Source organism: Salvelinus namaycush, unplaced genomic scaffold (genome assembly GCF_016432855.1).
Source record: "Salvelinus namaycush isolate Seneca unplaced genomic scaffold, SaNama_1.0 Scaffold318, whole genome shotgun sequence".
Taxonomy (NCBI): domain Eukaryota; kingdom Metazoa; phylum Chordata; class Actinopteri; order Salmoniformes; family Salmonidae; genus Salvelinus; species Salvelinus namaycush.
This window is the reverse complement of record NW_024060097.1, coordinates 212,128-230,988: the sequence shown is the minus strand read 5'-3', so window position 1 is coordinate 230,988 and position 18,861 is coordinate 212,128. Positions and strand designations below refer to the sequence as shown.

At 42.6% G+C, this 18,861-nt stretch overlaps 1 protein-coding gene across 1 annotated transcript; it reads right to left on the bottom strand.

The window, feature by feature from the left end:
• Window positions 1-548: 548 nt before the first annotated feature.
• On the bottom strand, window positions 549-16,196 carry LOC120040000 (transcription factor AP-2-delta-like). The gene is made up of 8 exons (XM_038985322.1): window positions 16,158-16,196; window positions 15,064-15,573; window positions 9,341-9,401; window positions 5,480-5,645; window positions 4,805-4,923; window positions 4,145-4,286; window positions 3,880-3,993; window positions 549-759 (listed from the first exon to the last, which is right to left on the bottom strand). The coding sequence occupies exons 1-8, from the start codon at window positions 16,194-16,196 to the stop codon at window positions 549-551; spliced, it is 1,362 nt and encodes a 453-aa protein (XP_038841250.1).
• Window positions 16,197-18,861: the final 2,665 nt, after the last annotated feature.

The window sequence follows — 18,861 nt, the reverse complement described above, 5'->3', positions numbered from 1 at the left end:
ACTCTCACCAACATAGTAACCCCAGTCTAACACACTCTCCAACATAGTAACCCCACTCTCACCAACATAGTAACCCCAGTATAACACTCTCACCAACATAGTAACCCCAGTCTAACACTCTCACCAACATAGTAACCCCAGTCCCCAGTCTCACACTCTCACCAACATAGTAACCCCAGACTAACTCTCTCACCAACATAGTAACCCCACTCTCACCAACATAGTAACCCCATTCTCTCCAACATAGTAACCCCAGTCCCCAGTCTCACACTCTCACCAACATAGTAACCCCAGACTAACTCTCTCACCAACATAGTAACCCCAGTCTCACCAACATAGTAACCCCAGACCCCAGTCTCTCAGTTCTGAAATGGTAAACACTTATTAATTGCACTGTTCAGGTGGACACTGAAGGGGGAACAGTGTGCTCCTCTCCCGTTGGCTCCCAGATGGCGGTGACCAGAAGTCCATGTCTCTACTTCCTGTTGATCAGAATTAATAAACATAGCTGTCTCCATAGCTCCTCCTCCCAAGGCACATGGAAGGGGTTACTCTGTCTTTTCAGCTTTCTCCTCTTTATTGAGCGGTTCGCTGTTTTTCCGGGCGGTTCCGGTCTTTTCCGTCTCCTGACCTGAGGTTTTCCCATGGTTCCCAGCGGCAGATTGTTTGTCCAGGAAGTTGAGCATCTCACTGAGAACGGTCTGGAAGGTGCTAAGGGCTGCGCACACCGCCGGAGTCCCAAACCCATGGGTGATCAGACTGGAGAATACACATATAAATACACAATATATAACCCTAAACACAGACATAAGTAGTGTAGCTGGTTGAAAGCACTGAGCTGTCTGTTTAAACAACTAGCACACAGCTCAGACACCCATGCATACCCCACAAGACATGCCACCAGAGGTCTCTTCACAGTCCCCAAGTCCAGAACAGACTATGGGAGGCACACAGTACTACATAGAGCCATGACTACATGGAACTCTATTCCACAGTACTACATAGAGCCATGACTACATGGAACTCTATTCCACAGTACTACATAGAGCCATGACTACATGGAACTCTATTCCACAGTACTACATAGAGCCATGACTACATGGAACTCTATTCCACAGTACTACATAGAGCCATGACTACATGGAACTCTATTCCACATCAGGTAACTGATGCAGCAGTAGAATCAGATTTAAAAAGCAGGTAAAAAATACACCTTATGGAACAGCGGGGACTGAGAAGAGACACAAACATAGGCACAGACACATGCATATACACAAACACACGATAACATACGCACTATACACACAAGTACACATGGATTTTGCGTTGTAGATATGTGGTAGTAGAGTAGGGGCCTGTGGGCACTCACTTAATATGTTGTGAAATATGTTATGAACGTATTGTTGTGTTTTTTAAATTGTATAACTGCCTTAATTTTGCCGGACCCCAGGAAGAGTAGCTGCTGCCTTGTCAGGAACTAATGGGGATCCATAATAAACCCCAGGAAGAGTAGCTGCTGCCTTGGCAGGAACTAATGGGGATCCATAATAAACCCCAGGAAGAGTAGCTGCTGCCTTGACAGGAACTAATGGGGATCCATAATAAACCCCAGGAAGAGTAGATGCTGCCTTGGCAGGAACTAATGGGGATCCATAATGAACCCCAGGAAGAGTAGCTGCTGCCTTGGCAGGAACTAATGGGGATCCATAATAAACCACAGGAAGAGTAGCTGCTGCCTTGGCAGGAACTAATGGGGATCCATAATAAACCCCAGGAAGAGTAGCTGCTGCCTTGACAGGAACTAATGGGGATCCATAATAAACCCCAGGAAGAGTAGCTGCTGCCTTGGCAGGAACTAATGGAGATCCATAATAAACCCCAGGAAGAGTAGCTGCTGCCTTGGCAGGAACTAATGGAGATCCATAATAAACCCCAGGAAGAGTAGCTGCTGCCTTGGCAGGAACTAATGGGGATCCATAATAAACCCCAGAAAGAGTAGCTGCTGCCTTGGCAGGAACTAATGGGATCATAATAAACCCCAGGAAGAGTAGCTGCTGCCCTGCAGGAAGTAATGGGGATCCATAATAAACCCCAGGAAGAGTAGCTGCTGCCTTGGCAGGAACTAATGGGGATCCATAATAAACCCCAGGAAGAGTAGCTGCTGCCTTGGCAGGAACTAATGGGGATCCATAATAAACCCCAGGAAGAGTAGCTGCTGCCTTGGCAGGAACTAATGGGGATCCATAATAAACCCCAGGAAGAGTAGCTGCTGCCTTGGCAGGAACTAATGGGGATCCATAATAAACCCCAGGAAGAGTAGCTGCTGCCTTGGCAGGAACTAATGGGGATCCATAATAAATACAAATGTTATTTGTCACATGCTTGGTAAACAACAGGTAATAATAAAAGTAATAATAAATCCACGATGAGTAACGATAACTTGGCTATATACACATGGTACCAGTACTGAGACCATGTGCAGGGGAATGAGGTAATAACTTGGCTATATACACATGGTACCAGTACTGAGACCATGTGCAGGGGAATGAGGTAATAACTTGGCTATATACACATGGTACCAGTACTGAGACCATGTGCAGGGGAATGAGGTAATAACTTGGCTATATACACATGGTACCAGTACTGAGACCATGTGCAGGTGTATGAGGTAATAACTTGGCTATATACACATGGTACCAGTACTGAGACCATGTGCAGGTGTATGAGGTAATAACTTGGATATATACACAGGGTACCAGTACCGAGTCCATGTGCAGGGGTACGAGTTAATTAATTAATTGTCAATGCAGATGGTAAGGGTAGCTACCTATTTTACTTGCAATTTAGTTAACTATTTAGTTAACTATTTAGTTAACTATTTTACTAACTATTTAGTTAACCATTTTACTATTTATCAGTATTATGGCTTGGGGGTAGAAGCTGTTCAGGGTCCTGTTGGTTCCAGACTTGGTGCATCAGTACCGCTTGCAGTGCAGTAGCAGAGAGAACAGTCTGTGACTTGGGGGTAGCATAGAGAACAGTCTGTGACTTGGGTAGCAGAGAGAACAGTCTATGACTTGTGGGTAGCAGAGAGAACAGTCTGTGACTTGGGTAGCAGAGAGAACAGTCTGTGACTTGGGGGTAGCATAGAGAACAGTCTGTGACTTGGGTAGCAGAGAGAACAGTCTATGACTTGTGGGTAGCAGAGAGAACAGTCTGTGACTTGGGTAGCAGAGAGAACAGTCTGTGACTTGGGTAGCAGAGAGAACAGTCTGTGACTTGGGGGTAGCAGAGAGAACAGTCTGTGACTTGGGGTAGCAGAGAGAACAGGCTATGACTTGGGGGTAGCAGAGAGAACAGTCTGTGACTTGGGGTAGCAGAGAGAACAGTCTGTGACTTGGGGGTAGCAGAGAGAACAGTCTATGACTTGGTAGCAGAGAGAACAGTCTGTGACTTGGGGGTAGCAGAGAGAACAGTCTATGACTTGGTAGCAGAGAGAACAGTCTGTGACTTGGGGGTAGCAGAGAGAACAGTCTGTGACTTGGGGGTAGCAGAGAGAACAGTCTATGACTTGGGGGTAGCAGAGAGAACAGTCTATGACTTGGGGGTAGAAGCTAACCCCTAACCCCTAACCCTTGGGTAGCAGAGTGGCTTTGACTATTTTTAGGACCATGCATATTACATTGTGTGTGTGTGTGTGTGTGTGTGTGTGTGTGTGTGTGTGTGTGTGTGTGTGTGTGTGTGTGTGTGTGTGTGTGTGTGTGTGTGCGTGCGTGCGTGCGTGCGTGCGTGCGTGCGTGCGTGCGTGCGTGCGTGCGTGCGTGCGTGCGTGCGTGCGTGCGTGCGTGCGTGCGTGCGTGCGTGCGTGCGTGCGTTTACCTGAAGTGTGTGAGGTGTCTCTGTATATCCAGGTCCAGTATAGGTGTGGGTCTGGAGGAGCCAAGAGGAGAACGGTCCTGACTCAACAGGTCCTGGAACTCTTTACAGATCTGTCTAAATGTCACATGGCATTTAGGGTAAGGGTTCAGTGTGTGTGTGTGTGTGTGTGTGTGTGTGTGTGTGTGTGTGTGTGTGTGTGTGTGTGTGTGTGTGTGTGTGTGTGTGTGTGTGTGTGTGTGTGTGTGTGTGTGTGTGTGTGTCTTACTTGGTGGCTAGCACCATCTTCTTGCGTGTGTTGGTCTCCTTGGGTTCGTTGTGTTGACTGGCTAGGTGTTCTCCTACTGCCTTGGTAGGAAACTCTGTCTCACACGTATAACCAAAGTCTCTAGCCAGGTGGAGCGCCTCACCTACAAACACACACACACAAATCATTTATTAGTATAGAGTCATGAGTTTTACTAGGAGGTGTGGATTGATAGAGGGAGGAGTTATTCCTACCTTCCACCAGAGAGGTGAGTTTTAATAGGTGTAGGTTGATAGAGGGAGGAGTTATTCCTACCTTCCACCAGAGAGGTGAGTTTTAATAGGTGTAGGTTGATAGAGGGAGGAGTTATTCCTACCTTCCACCAGAGAGGTGAGTTTTAATAGGTGTAGGTTGATAGAGGGAGGAGTTATTCCTACCTTCCACCAGAGAGGTGAGTTTTAATAGGTGTAGGTTAATAGAGGGAGGAGTTATTCCTACCTTCCACCAGAGAGGTGAGTTTTAATAGGTGTAGGTTGATAGAGGGAGGAGTTATTCCTACCTTCCACCAGAGAGGTGAGTTTTAATAGGTGTATGTTGATAGAGGGAGGAGTTATTCCTACCTTCCACCAGAGAGGTGAGTTTTAATAGGTGTAGGTTAATAGAGGGAGGAGTTATTCCTACCTTCCACCAGAGAGGTGAGGAGTGTAACGTTGGCAGCTTTTCTCCGTCCAGCTGGCAGGTTGAGTCCCAGTCGATCCAACTTTTCCCTCAGACAACGACCACCATTCTTAGACTTAGCTCTGCATTAAAAGACATGATCACATCTTCACATCAATACCAAAAATGTATTAACCACTATAAAACACTATAAAACATATAAAACACTATAAAACACTATAAAACATATAAAACACTATAAAACATATAAAACATATAAAACACTATAAAACATTCCCATTAATTATAATCCACATAATATTTCCCATTTCCTGTTGCTACACGATTATTTTTCTGCTGTGAGAAACTGGTTCAAATTAACATACAGATATAGGACAGACACATCAAAATCTTTTTTCTTTGTATTACTTTTTGACTATCTGTTTTGCCATGTATGAATGTGTAACCCCACCATATACTATCACATCACTAGCAATGAAACATTAGTATATCAATAATATAATACCGATCACTTTCGGAAAAAAACCTCATGAGTGTAAAACTGTCATCAGAAACTAAAATACAAATATGTTTTACTCCATTGTTCATGTTTTTGTTATCATTTGAGAGTGTGTGTGTGTGTGTGTGTGTGTGTGTGTGTGTGTGTGTGTGTGTGTGTGTGTGTGTGTGTGTGTGTACCTGCGGAGGATTCCTCCCAGTAGTGAGGCGTTGAGACACTCTGGAGGCGAGAGGCGTCTCTTCACCTCAGCGATGGTGACTTTATATTTGGAGGTTGAGCTCAGGAGGGACAGACGGCCGGGGACAGAGCAGAACAGATCTGTGGGGTTCACCACACAGGTACCTCCTAGACATAACACAGCAACACAACAAATAAACACGTGCGTGTGTGAAGTCCAGCTGTGTGACAGTTTCCTGCCTGGCCTGTCAGTCAGACTCACGTCTCTGAAAGCTGTGAGTTCACATCATATTAATTCCTCCAAAAGTGTTTTGAATCAAAGTAGTTTGTATTTTATGTTGCCACGGGCAATGGAAAAAGAGCTTTTGCCGGTAGTGCGGTGGAGCGCGTGGGCCCAGAGGCGATAGCGCTATTTAAGCAGCGGAGAGTAGCCTCGGGCGGCGGCGTGAGCGGCGGAGGGATCACACGCGGTATCAAGCGCCTTTTACAAGTTTGCCACGAAAATTAAAGAAAAAGAGACACGGGCCAAATGTCATTCTCTTCCCATTTTAAAAACAATGTTTATAGCACCTGTCACAAGACAGCACAGCCCACACAAACCCAGCAGCAGTCTGAGAGAGGGCGCGTGCACGTAGCTTGATCAGATGCTGGAGGCTTGGCGGGATACTGGTGATTAAAACACAGACACTGCTCTAAGTAGGAGCCGCGTTTCTGGAGACTTTTCTTTTGAAAAAGGTTGTGTGAATATTCATGGCGCCAAAGCCGGCGTCAGAAAGAACAACATTAATATGATCTCAGCTGAATTCGGGCCGCGCGGCATTAGCATATCAAAGCGGCCGCCCGAGGCGAGAGAAGCTATCGATACGGGAGCGCGAGGTAAAGCAAAGATTATTGGTTGTGATGGTTGGAGCAGTGGAGCTCGCGGCTAAATCCTGCACACCATTAACCGAAAGTGATAGCGGAGGGATTCCCGCATCAATCCTCCAGAACTCTCCAAAACACAACACCAAGACAGAGTAACACACACACGCACCTGCACGGTTTATTAAACTACTAGACACAGGCTGCTTAGTGGAAAATTACACGCGTGTAAAGCTAGAGAATAACAGAAAAATAACGACGTATTTGATAGATCACAGCAACAGATAACAGGTAAAACACTATCACAGCAACAGATAACAGGTAAAACACTATCACAGCAACAGATAACGGGTAAAACACTATCACAGCAACAGATAACGGGTAAAACACTATCACAGCAACAGATAACGGGTAAAACACTATCACAGCAACAGATAACGGGTAAAACACTATCACAGCAACAGATAACGGGTAAAACACTATCACAGCAACAGATAACGGGTAAAACACTATCACAGCAACAGATAACAGGTAAAACACTATCACAGCAACAGATAACGGGTAAAACACTATCACAGCAACAGATAACAGGTCAAAACACTATCACAGCAACAGATAAAACACTATCACAGCAACAGATAAAACACTATCACAGCAACAGATAACAGGTCAAACACTATCACAGCAACAGATAACGGGTAAAACACTATCACAGCAACAGATAACGGGTAAAACACTATCACAGCAACAGATAACAGGTCAAAACACTATCACAGCAACAGATAACAGGTCAAAACACTATCACAGCAACAGATAACGGGTAAAACACTATCACAGCAACAGATAAAACACTATCACAGCAACAGATAACAGGTCAAACACTATCACAGCAACAGATAACAGGTTAAAACACTATCACAGCAACAGATAACAGGTCAAAACACTATCACAGCAACAGATAACAGGTCAAAACACTATCACAGCAACAGATAACGGGTAAAACACTATCACAGCAACAGATAACATGTAAAAATTCCAGGAAAGCAGTTTGCTCTTTGTTCTCCTTACCAAGCTCGAGGTAAAATGTTTTTATTTGTATCTTATTTTCATTTTTTTATTTATATTTATTTTACCACGCTGAACATCTGGAAAAGTCTTGTGTCAACAGCCTCGTGGGTTAAAATCAGCAGGAACTATATTTCACTTCGAATTATCTCTCTCTACATCATTAGGCTATATTTCATTATACAGTTCATTTCCAATTTATTCAATGATAACAAATAATTAAAACAGTCATAAGTCTTTACTAATGACATCAAAATATCTTTCAGTTATTAATGTGAAGGCCAACACTATGAAATGAACAAAACATAATTTGGTTATTACTGTGAAGGCCAACACTATGAAATGATCAAAACATAATTTGGTTATTACTGTGAAGGATAACACTATGAAATGATCAAAACATAATTTGGTTATTACTGTGAAGGATAACACTATGAAATGATCAAAACATAATTTGGTTATTACTGTGAAGGATAACACTATGAAATGATCAAACTCCATTTGCACACACTGTATATAGATGTTTCTATTGTATTATTGACTGTATGTTTGTTTATTCCATCTGTATCTCTGTGTTGTTTTTCGTCAAACTGCTTTGCTTTATCTTGGCCAGGTCGCAGTTGTAAATGAGAACTTGTTCTCAACTGGCCTACCGGGTTAAATAAAGGTGAAATAAATAAATAAAATAGATCCTTCAGTTATTACTGTGAAGGATGACACTGTGAAAGTATTATTAGTTGTTCTTGCTGAAGAGAAAGCACAGCTCTAGATGGGTTATTATTCCATGTATCCCGCCCGCTCTAGAGCGTAAACTATTTAAAAACGTTTATCTACTATAAGTATGTACTGTATATTTTGCATAAAATAACTCACCAACAGTAATTATTGAATCGTTCAAGCTAGAGAAACCAAACCAACTGTCACATGTTCAGGCTACCTTAACTTCACTTTGATAAACTATAAACAGAGGAAATTGGCATAAATTAGTATTATATTTCATGGATAAAATGCCAAAAATATGGTTTTAGACATTTTAAATGCATTTACAGAAGCAATTAGGGTTAAGTTCCTTGCTCAAGGGCACATCAAAAGATTTTTCACCTAGTCAGCTCGGGATTCAAACCAGCGACTTATTGGTTAGTGGCCCAACACTCTTAACCACTACCTGCCATCCCATAAACACTTTAAAACAAGCTAGCAAGCAAACCACCTTTTTTCAGGATTTTTTTATTAGTTATTATTATTACTCCTTGTACTGTTATTACAACTGTAATTATTACTATCAAGCTACTATAACTGTTATTATTGCTGTCATTATAACAAATACTATAACTGTTATTATTGCTGTCATTATAACAAATACTATAACTGTTATTATTGCTGTCATTATAACAAATACTATAACTGTTATTATTGCTGTCATTATAACACATACTATAACTGTTATTATTGCTGTCATTATAACAAATACTATAACTGTTATTATTATTATTCATATTATTGTTTCTTGTTGTTGTTGTTGTTAGACAATATGATTTTGTATTTCTTCATTTCATAATAGAGTTGGTTTGAGAATGACTGATCAGAGTGAAAGGATGATGCGCTCTCTATTCCACAATGGAAGTTGTACTGATAGCGTGAAGGAAATCCGACATTACAGCTTCCGGCAGAGTAGTAGAATTGTCTGGTTTGAAGTGAAAGTGCCCGCATGCATGACAGGACATTTCACGTACATTTTAACAACTTTAAACACAAACTGACAGAAAAATGTAAAATAGTACTGTGGTGTGTCATAATATTGGCTAATTCAACAACAATATATTTTCACTTGATTTAGATTCCGTCTTGTCTGTTCGATTCTTCAGTTGACCAGACAGAGAAGGAGATGGGGATTCATGTTCATGTGTGTCTAAGGTGTGTGTTGTAAGGTGTGTTACCTCTTCGGATGACGCCACCTTGGCCATTGAGCATGAGCCCGCACTGCGCCTCGACGGAGCCCTGAAACGGTGTCACATTATTAATAATAACAACAACAGCAATCATAATAATAATAATTGTATTAATGATAAACAATAATAATACTATTTGTATGAATAATAACAACAACAAAATGTGGCAGCAAGTAGCGTAGTGGTTAGAGCGTTGGCCTAGTAACCGAAAGGTTGGAAGATCGAGCCCCAAGCTGACAGGATAATAACCTACCCCTGAACAAGGCAGTTAACCCACTGTTCCTAGGCCGTCATTGTAAATAAGAATGTGTTCTTAACTGATTGCCTAGTTAAATTAAAATAATAGTAATCATGCATTAATAAGGTCCAGAGAGAAACAAATGAGAATCAAAAAACGGACACATTCAGCTCCGCACAGTGCGTCAACCTCAGGTTGGGCGAGAACGCTCAGCCCACGGTGGCGGTGTGTGTGGATATCTGCGCCTACCTGTTGTTACCGATCATAACCACAAATGTGGTAGCATGTAGGACCTGTTAAAAATGGCCGCGTGCAGAGCCTGGTATCAGAATGACTGAGGAACACGGGCTCTATCCCCGTTAATCCCCGGTGTGAGCCGCAAGGCGGTCGAGCACAGACACAGCCCTGATTAAAATAAAACACTCCGCTGTCTATCTCACGCCACACGGAACAGGCCGTGTAAGTCTTTTTAACAAACTCTGTCTGTATAGTATCTTTTTACTCCGAAGCTAAAGTGATTATAAAATCAATATACAAAACGCAGAGGTCTTGCATACATTAAGTGTCTAACAGGAGAAAGGGTTAGGGTTAGGGAGCCTGACGGGGGGAAAGGTGTGGCAGCTCTTTTGTTGAGCATGAAAATCTCTTTATGTTCTCAAAGATGCCATGTCTGTTTCTGCGCGCGCTGGATCAGACCGCATCTGTTCTACTCAGGTTCACGTGCCTTTATTTTCTAAAGAAGGACGAAGACCTCTTCTGTGTCCCTCTACCCTTCCTACCAACAGACCACGCACAGGTCTGATAACAATCTACACAACGAAAGTGGCAAAGATGGTGACATATTGAAATATATGAACATTAAATAAAAAAACAATATTCTTATAATCAGAATCACAATATCGGTTATCCTCATCACCATCAATCATAATAGCCTAAATAAGGGAATATTCACAACAGGGGAAAACCATATGGTAGGCAATTGGATCTAGAACACCATCCCCATTATTATAATAATTATTGTTACAGATCCTACCAGGAGACTATTTTACTACGCTACGCTATGTTATTAATAATATTATTCAACAAGTTATCATATAGACCTATATCAATATTAATAATAAAGTAGTTATCATATAGACCTATATTAATATTAATGAACTAGTTATAATATAAACCTATATTAATATCAATTAACTAGTTATAATATAAACCTATATTAATATTAATGAACTAGTTATAATATAAACCTTTATCAATATTAATGAAGTAGTTATCAGATTAATCTATCAGTCGATGTGCCCTTGAGCAAGGAACTTCACCCTAATTTGCTCCAGTGGTGCTGTACTGCTGACCCTGTAAAACAACACCTATCATACTACTATGACTGACCCTGTAAAACAACACCTATCATACTACTATGACTGACCCTGTAAAACAACACCTATCATACTACTGTGACTGACCCTGTACAACAACACCTATCATACTGATATGACTGACCCTGTAAAACAACACCTATCATACTACTATGACTGACCCTGTAAAACAACACCTATCATACTACTATGACTGACCCTGTACAACAACACCTATCATACTGATATGACTGACCCTGTAAAACAACACCTATCATACTAATATGGCTGACCCTGTAAAACAACACCTATCATACTACTATGACTGACCCTGTAAAACAACACCTATCATACTACTATGACTGACCCTGTAAAACAACACCTATCATACTACTATGACTGACCCTGTAAAACAACACCTATCATCCTACTATGACTGACCCTGTAAAACAACACCTATCATACTACTATGGCTGACCCTGTAAAACAACACCTATCATACTACTATGACTGACCCTGTAAAACAACACCTATCATACTACTATGGCTGACCCTGTAAAACAACACCTATCATACTACTATGGCTGACCCTGTAAAATAACACATTACACTGCACCTATCATACTACTATGACTGACCCTGTAAAACAACACCTATCATACTACTATGACTGACCCTGTAAAACAACACCTATCATACTACTATGACTGACCCTGTAAAACAACACCTATCATACTACTATGACTGACCCTGTATAACAACACCTATCATACTACTATGGCTGACCCTGTTAAACAACACCTATCATACTACTATGACTGACCCTGTAAAACAACACCTATCATACTACTATGACTGACCCTGTAAAACAACACCTATCATACTACTATGACTGACCCTGTAAAACAACACCTATCATACTACTATGACTGACCCTGTAAAACAACACCTATCATACTACTATGACTGACCCTGTACAACAACACCTATCATACTACTATGACTGACCCTGTACAACAACACCTATCATACTACTATGACTGACCCTGTACAACAACACCTATCATACTACTATGACTGACCCTGTAAAACAACACCTATCATACTACTATGACTGACCCTGTAAAACAACACCTATCATACTACTATGACTGACCCTGTAAAACAACACCTATCATACTACTATGACTGACCCTGTAAAACAACACCTATCATACTACTATGGCTGACCCTGTAAAACAACACCTATCATACTACTATGACTGACCCTGTAAAACAACACATTAAACCTATCAGGTGTTTGTGACAATAAAATATTTGTTTTATTATTTACAAAAACAAATATAATTAATAATATACATAAAAACGTATATTAATATTACGAATCAAGTAGTTAAATAAAAACCTATTATTAATCAAGTAGTTATCACATAAACCTATATTAATAATATTGATCAATTAGTTATAATTTAAACCTATATTATTATTACTTAGTTCTACAATTAAAGTAGTTCTACAATAGCTCTATATTAATATGATTAGTTGAATAAATATATATATATATAGGCCTACCAGTTGAATTACTTCTGGTATCCTAGCAGTTTGGTTGTTCAGTTTTAAAAGGAATATTGCAATAAAGGAATGATTTTTCTGTCCCGTGTAGCGTGTTTAACCGGAACCGCAGCTCAGATGTTGCTGCATAAAGAACCGGTTGATTGACATTAAGTCGGTAATTGGATAAACTACGGTGCTTTATGGCGCTCCCGCGACCCATTGTGCCGCGAACCCGGATCCCTTAATCCGCCTTTCAGAGAAGAGAGAAACAGCGGCTTCACACCGCCTCACCAGCCGGACAAACACACTATTTCTTTACATCTAAAAGAATAGTTAAAATATATGTCACGTGCATATGGAGTAAAGTAGAGGGTGGACTGCATAATGGAGGTGGATTTCTCAGATTAACCGTTTAAATGCAGCATTTATTCTATTTCGTTTTGATCTAGATGACTTCATCTTAATTTGACCCATTTTGATTTAACTTCTCTCCATCGAGTATAATATTAGACTAATGTAGGTATCGACTGTCATACATGGAATGTTCTGTTTCTATTTAGACTGAACCCTCCTCCTGCTGCTTTTCAAAAGGACTGCAACGCGTGAGAGGGAACAGAGCTGGGCTAGTGTCTGTGTTTGGAAAGGGCGGAGACGGACTCTGACCATAGAGATAGATAGAGGACTCATCTTTGTATCTGTGCCGTTCTAGCGTATGTGACAGCATGGGCGCCATTGAGACTACATCCATTTTAAAGTAGTACATTTTGTTCTTATTCATTGTCTGATTGTTCCCAACTCATAGGAATCAAGACCCAGTTGACTACTTTAAAATGGTGGAGCGCCTCAATGGCAATGTCCATTCTTAAAGGGGTATATACATGGTGAGTACTCTATCTATCTATCTATCTATCTATCTATCTATCTATCTATCTATCTATCTATCTATCTATCTATCTATCTATCTATCTATCTATCTATCTATCTATCTATCTATCTATCTATCTATCTATCTATCTATCTATCTATCTATCTATCTATCTGTCTGTCTGTCTGTCTGTCTGTCTGTCTGTCTGTCTGTCTGTCTGTCTGTCTGTCTGTCTGTCTGTCTGTCTGTCTGTCTGTCTGTCTGTCTGTCTGTCTGTCTGTCTGTCTGTCTGTCTGTCTGTCTGTCTGTCTGTCTGTCTGTCTGTCTGTCTGTCTATCTATCTATCTATCTATCTATCTATCTATCTATCTATCTATCTATCTATCTATCTATCTATCTATCTATCTATCTATCTATCTATCTGTCTATCTATCTATCTATCTGTCTATCTATCTGTCTATCTATCTGTCTGTCTGTCTGTCTGTCTGTCTGTCTGTCTGTCTGTCTGTCTGTCTGTCTGTCTGTCTGTCTGTCTGTCTGTCTGTCTGTCTGTCTGTCTGTCTGTCTGTCTGTCTGTCTTTATGACTCTGACTGAATGAGACAAGCGTTAGGAGGTAGCGGTTAGGTTTTAGGAGCTAGGAGTTAGGGCCTGAAAATAACTTTGTAGTTCATTATAGCCAGTGTGGCTGTTGGATGAAAAATGTCAGCAGCTGTGTTTAGACTTGGTGTTTGATCAGGATTACAACAGTGGGGGAGAGGAGAAGAGAGGACGGGAGAGGAGAGGAGGGGAGAGGAGAAGATAGGAGGGGAGAGGTGAAGAGTGGAGGGGAGAGGTGAAGAGTGGAGTGGAGAGGAAGGAAGAGGAGAGGGGCAGGGAGTAGGGGAGAGGAGAGGAGAAGATAGGAGGGGAGAGGAGAAGATAGGAGGGGAGAGGAAGGAAGAGGAGAGGGGCAGGGAGTAGGGGAGAGGAGAGGAGAAGATAGGAGGGGAGAGGAGCAGAAAGTAGTGGAGAGGAGGTGAGAAGAGGGGAGAGGAGGGGAGAGGAGCAGGGAGTAGGGGAGAGGAGAGGAGAAGATAGGAGGGGAGAGGAAGGAAGAGGAGAGGGGCAGGGAGTAGGGTAGAGGAGAGGAGAAGATAGGAGGGGAGGGGAGCAGAAAGTAGTGGAGAGGAGGTGAGAAGAGGGGAGAGGAGGGGAGAGGAGCAGGGAGTAGGGGAGAGGAGAGGAGAAGATAGGAGGGGAGAGGAAGGAAGAGGAGAGGGGCAGGGAGTAGGGTAGAGGAGAGGAGAAGATAGGAGGGGAGGGGAGCAGAAAGTAGTGGAGAGGAGGTGAGAAGAGGGGAGAGGAGGGGAGAGGAGCAGGGAGTAGGGGAGAGGAGAGGAGAAGATAGGAGGGGAGAGGTGAAGAGGGGAGGGGAGAGGAGCAGAAAGGAGAGGAGAGGAGGTGAGAAGAGGGGAGAGGAGGGGAGAGGAGAGGAGGGGAGGGGAGAGGAGCAGGGAGAGCAGAAGATAGGAGGGGAGAGGAGCAGGGATTAGGGGAGAGGAGAAGATAGGAGGGGAGAGGAGAAGAGGGGAGGGGAGCAGAAAGTAGGGGAGAGGTGAAGAAGGGAGGGGAGAGGAGCAGAAAGGAGGTGAAGAGGGGAGAGGAGAGGAGGGGAGAGAAGACAAGAGAGGAGAGGAGGGGAGAGGAGAGAGGAGGTACCTGCAGGTCATCCGCCCCAGGGGTAGGGAGCCCCAGACCTGCCGCAGGCAGCAGCCTCTGGTCGTGGTGCATGCTATACTGTCCGCCGTGTGACGTCATCAAAGACAGGTCATGTCGCCGGTAAGCGTCCAGGCAGCCCAACTCGCGCCTCTGCTGATCATCCAGGCACGAGGACTTGAGTGCACGGGCACTGTGCAGGTTGATGAAGTCTGCATCTCCATGTGTTGCATGGTGAATCTGCTGGTAGTACTGCCCGGAGTGGAGAGAGTTGAGGCCATATGCTTCTGGGCCCACTGCTGGGTGGGAGTGCTGGAAGTCATAGTGGAAGGACTGGTGGTGCAGAGGGGTGTACTGGTGGTTGGTGGAGAAGTAGGGCGAGGCGAACTCTGTGGCCGCCGGGGGGTAGGCTGTGAGCGGCGAGGACGAGCTATAGGCCACCGAAGAGTTGGCGACGCTCTCGAGGCAACCGAGTTGCATCAGACGATAACTGTTGGACCCGTCATGACGTATCTGAGAGGAAGAAAGGGAAGGAACATCTCAGCAGTGTCATTTCATTTACAATCTCTTTAACCGCCAGCTGTCTCCCAAACATGTTCTCACACACGTTGACACAACTGAAACACTCAAGACGCTTATAAAAAAAATACATGAATATGTCATTCCACGAGCCCACGGTGTTTGTATGTGCATGTTGTTCACCGTTCTGTCATGCTGGGCTCATCGTTTTAGAGCTCATGGTGTTTTATTTTTATATTATTACTATCGAACTGCGGTCTCAGCTTTACGCGAGACGGATGGCAGGTGAGTAGGGTGAGCCACCATAATGTTCTAATCACTCCCGTTACCGGTTTTACACACAGGAGGCTCATCTGCCTCTCTCTCTCCACACAAAAACAACCCCCATTACACCAAGACAGTCCCATCCCCGGTCCCACGATATATCAAGCCCTGTTTTCTGGAGACCCATTCACAATGATTTGTACTCTAAATCTACATGTAGCCTCACAAACAGTTGTGATTAATATAACTGATAGAGAATATTCCTTAATGTTATTTATAATGAAGAATGAAGAAGAGTGATAATATATAAATACCTCGGAATCGTGGACCAGGCCGGGAAATGTGGCTGACATGTTCTTGCTCCGGTAACCCGCTTTCCCTCTTGATCAAATAAATGATTTCCGTTAAAATCCCCAAAACGAAAGAAATGTAAAAAGTCCCTGCGTAGAGCCGCAGATAGCTGGTGAAACAAGAGCGTTTCCCCTCTGTACCAGTCACACCGGCTGGCGCGCCGATTTTGTACTTGCAGGGTATTTCTGTTGTGATGTCGTCGGTGGTCCCCTGATAATATAGTTAGAAAATTAAGCATCAGCACTGAGGAATGGATGGAGGACAATAGAAGAGCTAGCTGCTTCCATCCCAGGAGACAAGGAATAAATATTGTATCTTCCCTAATAAGGAACCGACACTCTTTCATCAATTTTTGTGGACATTTTCTTTTTGCTCGTTTGTATTTGCTTTCTTCGTTTCACCCACATGGCTTAAACCTAGGCTATTACAACAGGAATTGGATTTTCAACAGAAATGTAAGTTGCTTTTAAAACATCCCCTGGTTTATATATTGATTATTACTTAAAAATGTATTTTCGTTTAAACTAAATGTGTTTAATGTATTTAATTTTTTCAAACATAGCACTCCATTGCCGTGCACGTCACCGAATCTCTATTAAACCAATTATTATTACTACTACTATTAGCATATGACGAGCCGATTACTAGTACTATTATTATTTATGTTTTGTTGTTATTGTTATCCTTATTATTGGTGTTTAATTATTATTATTATTGTGTCTAATTTCAGACATTTTATTGTGGTTATTATTATTATTATTCTATCCTCATTGTTTTTAAATCTAATAGACTCGATATTAAACAGTAAAAATATGCTGGAAATAACGAAGATATTATGTTTTGATCGGAATTATAAATATGGAATGAGTGTACTACCTGGGAAGAAGATCATTTCGATTAATAACGAGAACAATCAGGAGATACTTTCTGCCAACAGCTCTGGATTTCTCTGAGGAATCAACCTCGTTCCTTTGCTCTTATGTCGCTAATGGAACAAGGGCATTTATAACGTACATTTACCGGCTAACAAAATGTTATTTCACAGTGAATTGTTGAGGCGTTGTGGTATCACCGGGGTGAGTGTGTGTTTCTGCTCTGCGCTCGGGCGGAGGGGGGATACGGCTTCAGCTCATGACAGAAACCGAGACACCGACTCATCTCTTTTCTTTGTAGAGCCTCTTCAACCGGGGCTCAAGTGCTGTGTAGAAGTGTCAACGTTGTGTTGCCCTCAAGCAGGTCGACACAATACTCTGACTCCATTGTGTGAGTGGCGGGCGCATGAATGGAGGTCAGCTTATTATACACTTTAATATTCGGTTAAGACCGGGAGGCCAGTGCGAGACAGCGGTCAGTATGATGATCTCAACCACCCGCACTCACCTGGAGCCAGTTCGATGGTAAACAGGCCGGTAGAGCGAGAGAGAAAGAAAGAGAGAAAGAGCAAGAGAGAGCCTGTTGGTAACAGCCGGTAAAGAGAGAGGATAGAGAGATAGGATGGTCTGCCAGTAACGGGCCAGTAGAGAGAGAGGATAGAGAGATAGGATGGTGTGCCAGTAACGGGCCAGTAGAGAGAGAGAGGAGGGTAGAGAGAGAGGAGGGTCTGCGGGTAACTGTCCAGTAGAGAGAGAGAGGAAGGTAGAGAAAAAGCGGGGTCTGCAGGTAAGGGGCTGTTAGAGAGAGAGGAGGGTAGAGAGAGAGAGGAAGGTCTGCGGGTAACTGTCCAGTAGAGAGACAGGAGGGTCTGCAGGTAAGGGGCTGGTAGAGAGAGAGAAGGGATTTGTACATCGTTACAACACTGTATATAGACATAATATGACATTTGTAATGTCTTTATTCTTTTGGAACTTCTGTGAGGGTAATGTTTACTGTTCATTTTTATTGTTTATTTCACTTTTGTATATTATCTACTTCACTTGCTTTGGCAATGTTAACATATGTTTCCCAATAAAGCCCCTTGAATTGAATTGAGAGAGGAGTGTAGCGAGGAAAAGATACATGTGGAATAACAGAAGGCTGTGCTTCCGGTCAGGCCCTGCAGCTCTCTGTCTGTCTGCCTCAGTACTCAACTATTCTAGCAGTCTGTCAGATATAACACACGCACTGAGGGAGAGAAGGAGAGCGGGAGGGTGAGAGAACATTAAGCGAGTCTAAGCGCAAGGGCAGAACGGTGCTTTTAATGTTTTAAAGCCTGGAGCTCTGCTTATTTAACCCGAATTATCGAAATTACTCCAGGAGATACTAAATCCACCCGCCCACTCCACTCAAAACCGGCAACTTCAACATGCGCGCAGACACGTTTATCAATGTTAAACTGAAACAGCGGTTGTGTTTTAAACTCTATTGGTGTGATATTTAAATTATGACTCTGTGTCATTATAATGACCAGTCACCACAGACCCCGCTACAGACCGACCGACCGACAGGCAGGCAGACAGGCCCTTTAGACGCCGTTATTTACTCTTAATCTTTAATTAAAAAACTATTTCTCCATCTGTTCCTATACAGGTCTCAGGCCTATCACTAAATAACCACCACAACACTCTCTCATCTCAACAATATTATACTGCATCTCTTCTAAATAATATCATCATTCAAATGAGAAATTATAACCGCAAAACAAAATCATGAAACACCACATTATGGAAGGTTTAGACTAATATATGCTTT